Genomic DNA, 12,263 nt, shown 5'->3' with positions numbered 1-12,263 from the left:
CGTGATGCCAAGGCCAGGCAGGTGGGGGTTTCCGCCCGGAGGGAAATGGAGGGGCTCGGTCCGGACCCCAGAGCCGTCCCTGCAGGACTACCCCGGTGACGGGTGTGAGAGCCCGTCCCACACTCGCGGTCTGGGTAAACCTCTGTCACAAATGCGAACACACACATTTCAGGGGTCCTCCGAAGCCGCACTCCTTCACCCAAGCCCCAGACCAGCGGACTCCCTCGGGGAGGGGTCGTTCCGTCCCGCCTAGTCACACCATCCGCGGCCCGGACCCTCACCCAGTGCCTGCGGGCTGCCCTCAACACCCTTCGGGAACAGCCGGACCCCCAAGAGCCTTCGGGCTGCAGTGCTCAACTCGCGAGCTCCTAACTCCGTGAAGCAGGTTCAAACGTACCGGGAGGCCCGGGGCGGCATCCGCAGCTAGTGCTTCCGGGTCGAGGTCCGGAGTGCGGCCTCTTCCGGGCGCCGCGGGGCCCTCTGGGTAACAAGCCAGAACCACCCCTACGCCCCCGCGCCAGGCTCCGGCGTCGTTCGCGATGCTGACGGGCAGGCCTTTTAGCCAATAGGGATAAGGCGGGGCCGGGCTGCCAGTCGATCGAACCAATGAAACGTGGTCGGGCGGGGCGAATGCGGTGGTAGGACGTCGCGAGGAGCCGCCCTGCCGGGAAGGAGCCCGAAGAGGAGTCGGCGGCACAAAATGGCGGCTGCGGCGGCGGCGACGGCGGCGGCGACGGCCGTGGCCGGAGCCCCGGGACCAGCGGCCCCTGCAGCAGCCGCCGGGACCACGGGCTCGGGGAACACAGCCCCGGGGTCGCAAGGGGTGCTGATCGGGGACCGGCTGTACTCCGGGGTGCTTATCACCTTGGAGAACTGCCTCCTGCCTGACGACAAGCTCCGCTTCACGCCGTCCATGTCGAGTGGTCTCGACTCCGATACGGAGACCGACCTCCGCGTGGTGGGCTGTGAGCTCATCCAGGCGGCCGGCATCCTGCTCCGCCTTCCGCAGGTGAGGGCGCAGCCGCGAGCCTCGGGCCGAGTTAACCGCCGCGCCGGGAGTGGCGGCCGGTCCCTTTGTTGGTGGCGGGGCCCGCCCGGCTCTCCCCTGGGCCTGTCCCCGCCCGGGCCCGAGCCCAGCGGCTCGCCGCCCCTGGCGCGCCGCAGGTGGGGAGGGAGGGGGCCCGCGGGCGTGAGGGCCTCTGGACGTGGGAAAACGCGTCTTGTTTACTGTGTCGGGAGCCCCGCGAAGCCCGCGAGTCGGGCGCGCACAGAGCGAGGCCGCCTTCCTCTTTCCCAGGTGGCTATGGCGACCGGGCAGGTGCTGTTCCAGCGGTTCTTTTACACCAAGTCCTTCGTGAAGCATTCCATGGAGGTGAGGCTGCCGCCCGGGTGTCTGTCCCCCGGACGTGGGTGGGCCTGGGTGGGTGGGCCTGCCGGGGCGCTCGTGGGGCCGCGTTCCTGCCCTGCGGGCTCTCTGCGGCGCCCTGGCCCTGGCCCTGGTGGCCGCCCCGCCGCCCCCGCCCTTTGCCCTCTCCGCTGGGGGGGCCCGCGGCGGGACAAACCTCCGTGTGTTGCAACCCCCGCCTTCCAGCACGTGTCCATGGCCTGTGTTCACCTGGCCTCCAAAATAGAAGAGGCTCCCAGACGGATCCGGGACGTCATGAATGTGTTCCATCGCCTGCGGCAACTGAGAGAGAAAAAGTGCGTCTGTGTCGTGTGTCGTAAGCGTGTACCTCGTGGTTCCGGCTATTAAGTGACATCCATGATTCTGAAGCAAGGTTCCGGACGGGAGGTTTTCAAACGCAGGCTCGGAAGGGGGCCTGGACCCGGGGCCCCACAGTGCTGCAGCGTGTGCGCAGGGGCCCCTGTGCCCTGGCCTCGGGGTCTGGGAGCTGGGAGGCGGGGGTCGCCGCCTGGGCTCTGTCGCCATCTGTTGTGAGGATGGCCCTGCTCCTCGTTGCGGGCCAGCGGCATCCCTGGCCGCTCTGCTCTAGATGCAAACTACTGCTCTGCCTGGGGTGACGACCAGGGCCACCCCCAGATGGGGCCGTGGAGCCCCAGACCAGCCGGCTGCCCTGGGCTGGGACCCACTGCCCGGACGGCGTCCCAGACTTGGCCTCTCAGGCTGGAGGAGGTGCTTTGGGAAACAGCCGCGGCTGCCCCAGGCTCTCCCGAGCTTCCCTCGTCCTCAGCGCTGGCCCTCGCAGTGCAGCCCGAGCGCCCTTGGTGCGCGTGTTCCGTGCGGGGAGGAGGTTAGCGTGGGGGTCGGGTGGAGCCCTCGTTGAAGGAGGTAGAGTGAGCTTGCCGGCCTGTTCTGTGGTTCTGTAGATTCTCGCCGTGGGGCGGGGGCTCATGGGATTGGAAAGTTTGTGGTATTCGATCTCCTGGGCTGTGTCTCCATAGGAAACCTGTGCCTCTGGTGTTGGACCAAGACTACGTCAACTTAAAGAACCAGATTATAAAAGCGGAGAGACGCGTTCTGAAGGAGCTGGGTTTCTGTGTCCACGTGAAGCACCCTCACAAGGTGGGTACGAGGCCCTGCTGCCCCCCGAACCCCCGAGCTGCCGCTCCGCGCTCACCACGGTTGAAACCGCGGAAGGTGATTCTCTCTGTCCCTGGCTTGCATTTTCAGTTGACGCCTGTGACCTGAAAATACTCTTTACTCATTAGCCTTCTGTGTTATCTGCTTATTTTAGTAAGTTTTTGAGAGCTTTGAAAGTGGCATCTGACAAGTATGAGCTTTCAATACCAGTGGTGTGCTTGTAAAAATAGAACGTCAGTTTATGTTTTTCCTTCCCAACAGCTGACTTTCTTTCCCCTTTTTTTTTTTTGTTTAAGATTTTACTTTTATTTTTAGAGATGGGAAGGGAGAGAGAAAAACATCAATAGGTGGTTGCCTCTCGCACGCCCCCAACTGGGGATCCGGCCGGCAACCCGGGCCTGTGCCCTGACTGGGAATCGAACCTGCGACCCTTTGGTTCACAGGCTGGTGCTCAATCCACTGAGCCACACCAGCCAGGGTTTGAAAGTCTAAAGTTGTTTTAGTAACAACCTTGTTTTCTCTTATGGGGGAATTGGAAGAATCCTCAGCCCTTTCTTTGGAAATCGGCTGAGCTGTTTTGCCACCAGTGTTAGTGGAGGAGTATGGCCCTGGGTCCCCCGGGGGCCACCCACACACAGAGGTTGTTTGAAAAGGAGGCTGCTGGTTGCCTCTTTGCTAGCACCCCCTTTTTACTGGTGGGTTCCTCCCATCTTCTCTCGCTTATTTGACTTTCTGGCTTTAATTTGAAATCTCAGTAAACCACTCACTGTAGACTTAGAGGCTTCTCTTCATTTGCTGGAGGGGTCTCGTGCGCGGTGGTGGCCGGGTACAGAGCTGTTCAGCGCAGGCTGACCTCGTGGTGAAAGCGTGTGGGAAGCGGGGCCTTCTGCTGCCCGGCTGCAAAGGCAGGCGCAGGCCCACCAGCAAGTCCCCTCCAGCCGAGCAGCGCGCCGGGCGTGGGGCCAGGAGCCTCCCCGGTGTCAAGCATGAGGCTCTTGTTTGCTGCATGGATGCGCCAAGAGCTGAGTTCTGGGACCCCAAGGTGCTCGGTAATAATTGCCTGACCCGTATCTTCCAGATAATCGTTATGTACCTTCAGGTGTTAGAGTGTGAGCGTAACCAACACCTGGTCCAGACCTCATGGTGAGTTGACCTTCCTTGTCGTGTGCGAGCGGCAGGGCGGTGCAGGCGTGTCTTGGTTTGAGGCACTGGGGCAGTGGGTAGGCGGCCCCGTGACTTGCTTGTGGGCTGGAGTTGTCCGAGTGCCCAGTGTTCCTGCCGGGTAGATTCCAACCAGCCTCCCAATGTCAGGCACTGGTGTGACGGTAGGTGGCCCACACCCTCCCCCAGCCCTGGAGGGCTGCTGGCTGGGCCCCCGGCACATTGCCCCAGTGCCCCGTCTCCTCCGACCTTGCTCCCCAGCTGCCGCTCTGGGAGCCTCCAGGGGTGGGGGGCTGCAGAGCTCGGCTGCGGTTCCGGGCGCTGAATTTAACGTCCGTTAGAAGTGTAGGTGCTTTGTGAATTTCCCCCGAGTGAAGTCTGTGAGGGTCGTATTTTTGCTGCTGAATTGTCTGGTGGTGTGCTATGTTGATAGAGAACCTGTTTTGACTTTTCTTTTCTGTACTCTTTCAATCAAAGGGTAGCCTCTGAGGGTAAGTGACTAAGACTTCTCCTCTGCTGTCCAAGCGCTTCGGTGCAGGGACAGCGGCCGTCCTCAGCCACTCCGTGCAGGCTCTCCGCCGAAGGCCGGCTCTAGATGGTGGTACGCTCTCGATAATCTAGTGCTGGCCGCCGCTGCTGTGGTTCTGACGGTCGCGCTTCTTGTTAACCCTGTCGTGCTTGGTAACTGTATTGATTAGACTCGGTAACTGTCTTGACTTGAAATTTCTGTCCCTTAAAACTGCTGTGCCCACCTGTGCGGTAAAGATGCAATGCCTTCCTTTGAGAAAAGAATTGGCTGGCAGGGCTGAGGCTCAGTGGGGGGCTGGGGCGGCGCGTTTGGAAGCTCGCCAGTTGCTCTTCAGCACCTGAGTATTGACACCTCGCGAAGGGGTTGCATCTTTAAGCTCTTGCAGGGACACTTATATTGTGACATTTCATGTATAGCAATAAATTTATATGTTTTGAGGATTTTATTTTTAGCACTTTAAAAGTTAATGTTATCACTGTTTGAGTACTGAAAGTTTTTAATCAACCGAAATGTTTATGAAGTGTTGACTGTTCACTTGTAATGCCCTGGTTCGTGTGGCCTTGGTGCCGTCACCCAGCCTTGTTCTCAGTTCCCTCCTGACGCCTGGGCCAGGAGCCTCCAGAGCCAGGGCCATGGGCGGGGCAGCCGAATTCATCGCTGGGTGTCCCCTCCTGGGTTTAGGAGCAGCAGTACCGGGGTGGGGGTGGGGGTGTCAGTCAAATCCCTGCTTGATTCGGCTCACCGGTGGGTGCAGCCTGACCCACCCCCACCCCCAACCCCCAGTTCTGGGGCGTGTTGGGAGCCGTGAATGTGTGACCCCTGCCGCGGCTTCTCACAGAGCCCGCCCTCTGTGTGTGCAGTGTCGATAAGCGGAACACGGGGTCTGACTGCTCTGTTAAATCTTAGAGAAATGCCTGTGAAAGAAAATGTTAAATGTAGCCAATGTTAAAACCTTTTAACTTTGAAAAATGCAAACGTGTTGTATTTCTCTATTTCCTAAAGTATGATACAGTTTTTAAACGTACTGCTTGTGGTGAAACTGGTGGTGTTTTGTTGCTTTTCTTTGATTTTATGAATGTTCATTTTAAGACTCCTTGTTGAAATGGGACAATTTGGACACGGTTCTTTGCTAAGCCTGAGAAGAGGACGCCCTGTGGGCGCTGAGCCCTGCTCCACGTGCTGCTCCCCACTTCCAGGGCACCTTCCTCCCGGCGGACGCCCCCGCGTAAGAAGGGCCGGGCCGCGCTTGCTTCGTGAAGAGGAACTCAGGAGGGCGGCCTGTCTCGGAAAGGCCGCGCGGCCTCGTGCTTGGAGCCCACCGAGTTCGCGTGTTTCTCTGCACTACGGAGTCCGAGCGTTTATTCTTCAACCCAGTACTGTCTTGCCCCTACAGTAGCTGTCTTCTTTCTGAGGCATTGTGCTTTGCATGAGAGCAGGCCGAGCTGAGAGGGAAAAGTCAAGTTAAAGTTGGTTCTCTTTCATAGCAACACGGATTTTCTGACATTCAGCCAGCTTAAATGGTTTTTTTTGCCAACAATTTCCCATCTTCCTGTCCCATGTTCAGAAAACGCAGTTAGAACGTTTCTCCCTGAACGCGAGGGACGCAGGAGTGCGTAGCTCCAGTCTTAGCAGTAGACTCCTTAGCGGGGCAGTGACCTCCCCAGATCACGCAGACGGGTGCCCCGGGCTGCCAGGGCGTTGCAGTTCCTCCTGTGTTTGGTTTCAGGAATTACATGAATGACAGCCTCCGCACAGACGTGTTCGTGAGGTTCCAGCCCGAGAGCATCGCCTGCGCCTGCATTTACCTCGCCGCCCGGACGCTGGAGGTCAGTGCTGTGCCGCTGCGGGGCTCCGGCCTGACCCTTTGTCCAGCTGCCAGGGCGCTTTCACGGCGCGCTTCGAACTGCTTGCGGGGGCCGGCGGGCTGCTTTGTAGCGCCCCGGGAACCGCACTGGCCGTGGGGGCCGGCTCACCGACGGCGTTTGTGTTTGCAGATCCCTTTGCCCAATCGTCCCCATTGGTTTCTTTTGTTTGGAGCAACTGAAGAACAAATCCAAGAAATCTGCCTAAAAATCCTGCAACTTTATACTCGGAAAAAGGTTCTGTGTTCTTTGTGTCTGTTTGTTTTCCATGTGACGTGCACATCTGTGTTTGACTAGAAGCATCTGTTTCTGAACAGGTGGATTTTGGCTTTTCCAGGTTGATCTGACCCACCTAGAAAGTGAGGTGGACAAGAGGAAGCATGCCATCGAAGAGGCGAAGGCTCAAGCCCGGGGCCTGCTGCCAGGCGGTGCCCAGGCCCTGGACGGCACCTCGGGGTTCTCGCCTGCCCCCAAGCCTGGTGAGTCAACTCTGCGGGGTGACCCCGTCCCTCCTCTAGACCTTACTGAGCACCACAGGCCCCAGAGTCTCCAACAAACACTTCGTGAACTCTGAATGGGCCTGGACTTTCCCTGAAGGACTTTGCTTTCATCTTTCTTTTGTTTTTATTAGCAAGGGCTGCAATAACTCTTCAAACGCTTGGGCTTCCTTAGCCCACCCAGTGTGTAGGGCTGTGGCAGTAGACCATCATCAGATCCTACAGTTAGCACGACACCTGTCACCAGTCCCTGAGGGAAGCTGAGTTAGGCAGATGGCCTCCTGTGTCTCAGTGCAGGTGCAGGTTCCGAGTCCCAGGCTGGGGGCAGGAAAGTCAGGGTCAGCACGTGTCTCCACGAGTCCTGCAGCAGCAGCGCTGTCTTACTGTGCAGACCCATTTCGTAACATGGTTTTCTGACGGCTGGGTTTTAACTTCTTGTCCTTGATTCCAGCGGAATCTCCCAAAGAAGGCAAAGGCAACAAGGCTTCCCCGCTCTCCGTGAAGAATGCCAAGAGGAAAACGGAGGGCGTGAAGAAAGCCAAGGCTGACAGCCCAGTGAACGGGTGAGTGTGTGAGTGTTCCGGGGCCTGGGCGGTTGGCGGGGCTCTGGTCTGTGACCGCTGCCCTCTGTTCTCAGTTTGCCAAAGGCGCGAGGCAGCGGGAGTCGAAGCGGGAGCCGCGAGCAGAGCTACTCAAGGTCCCCGTCGAGATCTGCGTCCCCCAAGAGGAGGTGCGTGCCTGGGGAGCCTGCCCCTGGCAGGTGGGTGTTTTCTCTTGGGTGCGGAGGCGATGTGGCCACTGCTATGGCATTTGGGGCAGTTGGTCACCTGCTTGGTGGCACTATCCTTCGCAGGAAAAGCGACAGCGGTTCAACATCTGGAGGGTCCAAGTCCCAGAGCCGTTCGCGAAGCCGGAGTGACTCACCACCGAGACAGGCGCATCGCGGCGCTCCCTACAAAGGCTCCAAGGTGAGGAGCTACCGGAAGTCCAAGGACTGCAAGTACCCCACCCAGAAGCCACACACATCTCGGAGCCGGAGCTCCTCCCGCTCTCGAAGCCACTCACGGGAGCGGGCAGATAATTCTGGGAAGTACAAAAAGAAAAGTCATTACTATAGAGACCAGCGACGGGAACGTTCACGGTCTTATGAGCGAACAGGCCATCGCTACGAGCGGGACCACCCCGGGCACAGCAGGCATCGGAGGTGAGGTGCGGGGGGCCTGAAGGGCTGCCCTTCAACCTTCGGCATGTACCCCTTGGTGTGACGGGCCTGTGACGTGACTTTTTTAAATGTTTGTTGACTGGACCTTGTGATGAATCTGGAGATGGAATTGAGAGGTTGGCAAGGCGCCTTCAGGTCGGCCTGGGCGCGGCACACACTGGTCCCGGTGCAGGTTATGCACGTCCCGGCGGCGTGGGTCGGTGCTAACGACAGGCTCTCTTCACTCCCGTACCGATACTCAATTACGTTCAACCAAGAAAATGACTTCTAGAACCTTTGCCTATATTAGGTTGTACTTATGTACATATTTTGCAGTGTTTCACAATGATAAAATGGCCTTAATAGCCCCTTATCCTCTATCCACATTGTAAATAAACATGTGTTTAATACAAGTTAAAGCTATATATGAAAACTCAGAACTTGAATTCTGTCAGCTTAAAACTTGTGTAGAGAATTGATTTTTAAAACGTGAAGGTATTTAGATCTGTGTTGAAAGTCGTCTATTTTTATCTGCGATGCTGAGTGCAGGCCACCAGCTCCTAAAAAGAGGTTTCCTATATATGCATTTAATGTGGTGAAATAAACACAATTCTCTCTACTCAGGACATCTGGAACCTTAAAGCATTTGTAGTTTGTCCTGCTTGCTTGTCCCCGCGCAGGGCACAGCACCCATCCCAGTGGGCAGTGGTGTGGGTGAGCAGGGTGGGTGGGCCTTGGGGCTGTTTCCCAGCCCCGGGTGGACTGTGAGGAGTGAGGGCTATTGGGGTCTGCCGTGTGCCCAGTGTGGGCTCTCCCCAGGTAGCACCTCTGAGCAGGTGGGGGGGCCCTGGTGCCAGTGGGCCTGGAGAACGGTGTGCGGAAGTCAAGCGGTTGCACTCAGGACCAAATCCTAGAAGCCTGGGGGGCCGTGCAGCCGGGGAGGTGGGCACAGCCCCTCTGGAAGGGAGGGTACAGCGGCGCCCCGAGGCCCGTGGCTTCTGCCCTGTCGTGGGCGTGCCCAGCAAACGCTCAGGGGGGATGCTCGGTCCTGGGGAGGGCCAGGCCCGGCCACTTCCTGTTGGGACTCGTTGGCAGAGCCACCCCGGGACTCCAAAGACCACCGTCGCATCCCTCGCCGACTGGGCACCCTTGCAGGTCCGTCGGGGGTCCTTCCTTCCCCGCCACCCCAGCGAGAGGTGCCCTGGTGGCCCCTCCGCTGAGACGCAGCACGGGCTCAGCCAAACCCAGTCCTCCACGGGAGCTGCTTTCGGTTTTTGGACAAAAACAGGCTTCTGACTTCTTTCCCACAGGCAGTTTGGGAGTTCGCTTTTAAACACGGGAAGGAAATCCACCTCCGCAAGTGCGGGCCTCTGCACTGGAGCGGCGCCTCGGGGCCCGAGCTGCGGCTGCGGAACGGAGGGAGGGGTCAGGGGAGGCCGGGCCCTGCAGGCCCAGCAGCTCCGGGTCCTTCGCCTCCAGCCCCAGCGAGCGCAGCGCCCCAGACACTTCGTCGCCTGCGAACCCCACTTCCGGCGCCAGGATGACGTTTCTGTCGAAGTCCCGAAACGCCACTTCCGCCTGCTTGGGCACACCGAGCCCCACCAACAGGAGTTCAGGCTGCGCAGGCGCAGATGCCGTCCCTGGGGCTTATGGGAGTTGTAGTTTTCTCGCCTCCGTAAGGGCTGAGCTTAGCCCGTGAGCTTAGGGACTTCCGGGACTGGGGTTCTGGGCCCGGTGAGGGCGCCAGGGGGCGCTGGGTGCAGGGAGCGCCGGCTGACGGCTCCGGGACGGGAGCGCTGTTTAGGAACGGACCGGAAGTGTGTGAGCGCGGCAGAGGCCAGGTCAGTTTTAGTCCCTTGGGTCAGGACTGCGGAGGGTGGGCGAGCGACTGCGGCGTGGAGGCTTTGGGCCCGCTCCAGGCCTTTGGGGCTTTCGAGCGCCGACCCCGCCCCGTGCGGCGGGTGCCTGGGGCTGGGGGGCTGAGGCCCAGGGAGCACCGGTGGCAGAGGTGGCGTTGTGCCGCATGTGGCTGTCCGAGGGAGCGAGCGGGGTTTGAAGCCCTCGTGGCGGGGGAGGGCGAGGAGCGGACTGGGTGCGGGATCGCGGCGGGACCTCGCGCCCTGAGATCGCACTTGTGTTCCAGCTCCGCCGGCACCCGCCAGCCATGCTCCTGGTGCGCCTGACCTCGCAGCTGCTCAGGGCCGCTCCCCAGGCAGGTAAGAGGTCCCGCGGGGGCAGAGGGCGCCGTACTCGGCGGATTAGGAGGGCGTGATGCGTGTTCCGGCCTGAACGCACCGACTGCCCGTCAACGCCCCAGCATCACAGAGGGGAAGTCTGCCCGCCCCCCAATAACATCAGCAGGGGTTCAGGCCGGGAATAAGGCGCAGGCATCCCAGTCTGCGGCGGAGGCTCTGCTCCTGGTCCCATCGGGTCCCGGCGGCGGCACCTGGGACTGCTGACTGCCGCCGTGTACCCCGCAGGCTTCCGCCGGCCCTGGCCTGTCTCAGGACTGCGGGGCAGCCACGTCTGCAGGCCCCGCTACAGCACGCAGCCAACAGGCCCCAGTGCGGCTGCCGTCCTCCCCGGCCAGGGAGTCCAGCTGGAGCTTGAGGAGATGCTGGTGCCCAGGAAGATGTCCATCAGCCCTCTGGAGAGCTGGCTGACCGCCCACTACCTCCTGCCTATACGAGACGCTGGGGCCCCAGGGACTGTGGCTCCAGCCCAGCTTTATGAGTGTCCGTCTAGCCAGGTGGGGGACGGGGCTGAGCAGGGGGGCGAGGGGGACCAGGAGGCGCCCCGTATACAGTGCAAAAACGTGCTGAAGATCCGCCGGCGGAAGATGAACCATCACAAGTATCGCAAGCTGGTCAAGAGGACCCGGTTCCTGCGGCGGAAGGTCCGGGAAGGACGCCTGAAACGGAAGCAGGTACGTGTGGGTCTTGAGCCCAGGGTGGGGCCAGTGGCTGAGAGTGCAGGGCTGTGCCCCAAACTGTCAGGGTCCCTCCCTCTGCCTGCAGATCAAGTTCGAGAGAGACCTGCGGCGCATCTGGCTGAAGGCAGGCCTGAAGGAAGCCCCTGCAGGCTGGCAGACCCCGAAGATCTACCTGAAGGCCAAGTGAGCGTGGAGGGCCCCTGCCCAGTCACTGCTGCTGCCCCGCTTAATAAACGTGCTCGGAGCTCAGCTCCTCCTGTGGCCCGCACCCTCTTCTACCTGGTGGGAGCTACCCTGGGGTCAACACTGGTGCAGCCTCCAGTGTCAGAGGAGGCACAGGCCTTGGGGAGCAGGCTGCTGTCCCTTGTCCTGGGGCTGGGCCTGTGGGAATAACAGCCTCATGTCTGCGTCTGTCTACCATGGGGAATAGCTGGGGGCAGATGCCCGGCACTGCCCGTAGGGCCCTTGTCTGCTCTCTCCGTGGTCACCCGGATGAGGACGTGCCGCAGATGACACTGGAGGGTGGGATCACTCAAGCAGAGGTGTACGATTGGGGGCAGGCAAGGCCCCAGTGCCCTCCTGAGGTGACAGACGGTGTCCTGCAGGCTCCAAGGACCTGGGTCTTGAGTGACTCTGAGCCGCCCTGCTCAGCCAGGGCAGGAGACCTCTGGCCTGCGATGAGCACCTTTTTCTCTGCCTGGAGGCTGTGCCCTGGCAAGCTCAGGGTTGGGGCCGGCCGGGGAAGCCGCTGTGTGGGACTGAGAAGCTCTGGAGCCTTCATGTGAGCCCGGGGTCCCCAGTTACTCCATGTTCCTTCTGGGCAGGGAGGAGGGACGCATACTACTGATAGTGGGGCCCGGCTTCTGCTCAAGCTTGGGGCCTGGGTCGAGCGGACATGGGGGAGGCTGCTTGCCGCCCTGAGCACCTGCTCTGCTCCCTGACTGAATTAAAGGAGGGGGGGCCGGTGTGTTTTCCCTGAGCTTTCCCCTCCGCCACCCACGTGGGGCCACTTCCATGGAACTCTGGTGCTTCTTGTCTCAAGGGATGAGTGCAGGGCCTGGGCTTGAGTTCCCTGCGGGGGAAGCAGATCTTTGGGAGGCTGGAGCCCAGGTGTCCCTGCAGGTTCTGGGACGGAATAGGCCGCACCTCATGGAGAGCTTACGTTGCTGCAGGGAGCCCGACGGCCCTGCCCTGGGGGTGCCAGGTGGACCCTCACGGGTCCTGGGCCGTGGAGGACACAGACCTGCTTCTGCTGGTGGCTGTGAGGGGGCAGCAGTCAGGTCCCGTGGCAGCCCCTGGGGTCTGGGCTGAGGACCCGGATGGTTGGAGTGCCTTGCTGGCCCATTCGCCTGAGGGAGCCCAAGGTGCCATGGAAGTCCCCAAACAGCCTTCCGAGGTCCTCGGGCCACCGGGGTGGAGTAGGGCCACCTGTCCTGTGCCAAGTCCGGCCTCAGCGCCCAGGGCCCCAGCAGGGCCTCTGCTGCGGTAGCTGCCCCAGTTCCCCCTCCCGGACTCGGGTGTTAGCGCTTCGGAGACAAA

At 60.7% G+C, this 12,263-nt stretch overlaps 2 protein-coding genes across 4 annotated transcripts; both read left to right on the top strand.

The window, feature by feature from the left end:
* The first annotated feature begins 670 nt into the window (after positions 1–670).
* CCNL2 (cyclin L2) lies at positions 671–8,418 on the top strand. Of its 3 annotated transcripts, none has more exons than XM_090268435.1 (11): positions 676–1,009; positions 1,298–1,372; positions 1,592–1,701; positions 2,404–2,524; positions 3,621–3,685; positions 5,959–6,058; positions 6,227–6,331; positions 6,432–6,573; positions 7,043–7,154; positions 7,229–7,351; positions 7,445–8,418. In XM_090268435.1, exons 1-11 carry the CDS (start codon positions 701–703, stop codon positions 7,797–7,799), a joined length of 1,617 nt encoding a protein of 538 aa, XP_090124561.1. In that variant the 5' UTR covers positions 676–700; the 3' UTR covers positions 7,800–8,418. The 3 variants fall into 3 exon arrangements, with proteins under 3 accessions (XP_090124563.1, XP_090124561.1, XP_090124562.1); XM_090268436.1 differs by having other exon boundaries at positions 677–1,009; positions 7,229–7,321; XM_090268437.1 differs by lacking the exons at positions 5,959–6,058; positions 6,227–6,331; positions 6,432–6,573; ... (1 more) ...; positions 7,229–7,351; positions 7,445–8,418 and adding an exon at positions 4,181–5,390 and having other exon boundaries at positions 671–1,009.
* Positions 8,419–9,497: 1,079 nt separating this feature from the next.
* On the top strand, positions 9,498–10,983 carry AURKAIP1 (aurora kinase A interacting protein 1). Its single transcript, XM_090268433.1, has 4 exons — positions 9,498–9,633; positions 9,936–10,008; positions 10,273–10,718; positions 10,810–10,983. Exons 2-4 carry the CDS (start codon positions 9,957–9,959, stop codon positions 10,909–10,911), a joined length of 600 nt encoding a protein of 199 aa, XP_090124559.1. The 5' UTR covers positions 9,498–9,633; positions 9,936–9,956; the 3' UTR covers positions 10,912–10,983.
* The last annotated feature ends 1,280 nt before the right edge of the window (positions 10,984–12,263 follow it).

This window comes from Furipterus horrens, unplaced genomic scaffold (genome assembly GCF_987537825.1).
Source record: "Furipterus horrens unplaced genomic scaffold, mFurHor1.1.pri manual_scaffold_3, whole genome shotgun sequence".
NCBI lineage: Eukaryota > Metazoa > Chordata > Mammalia > Chiroptera > Furipteridae > Furipterus > Furipterus horrens.
Note: the sequence above shows the minus strand (reverse complement) of the source record. Positions and strands in the feature narration are given on the sequence as shown.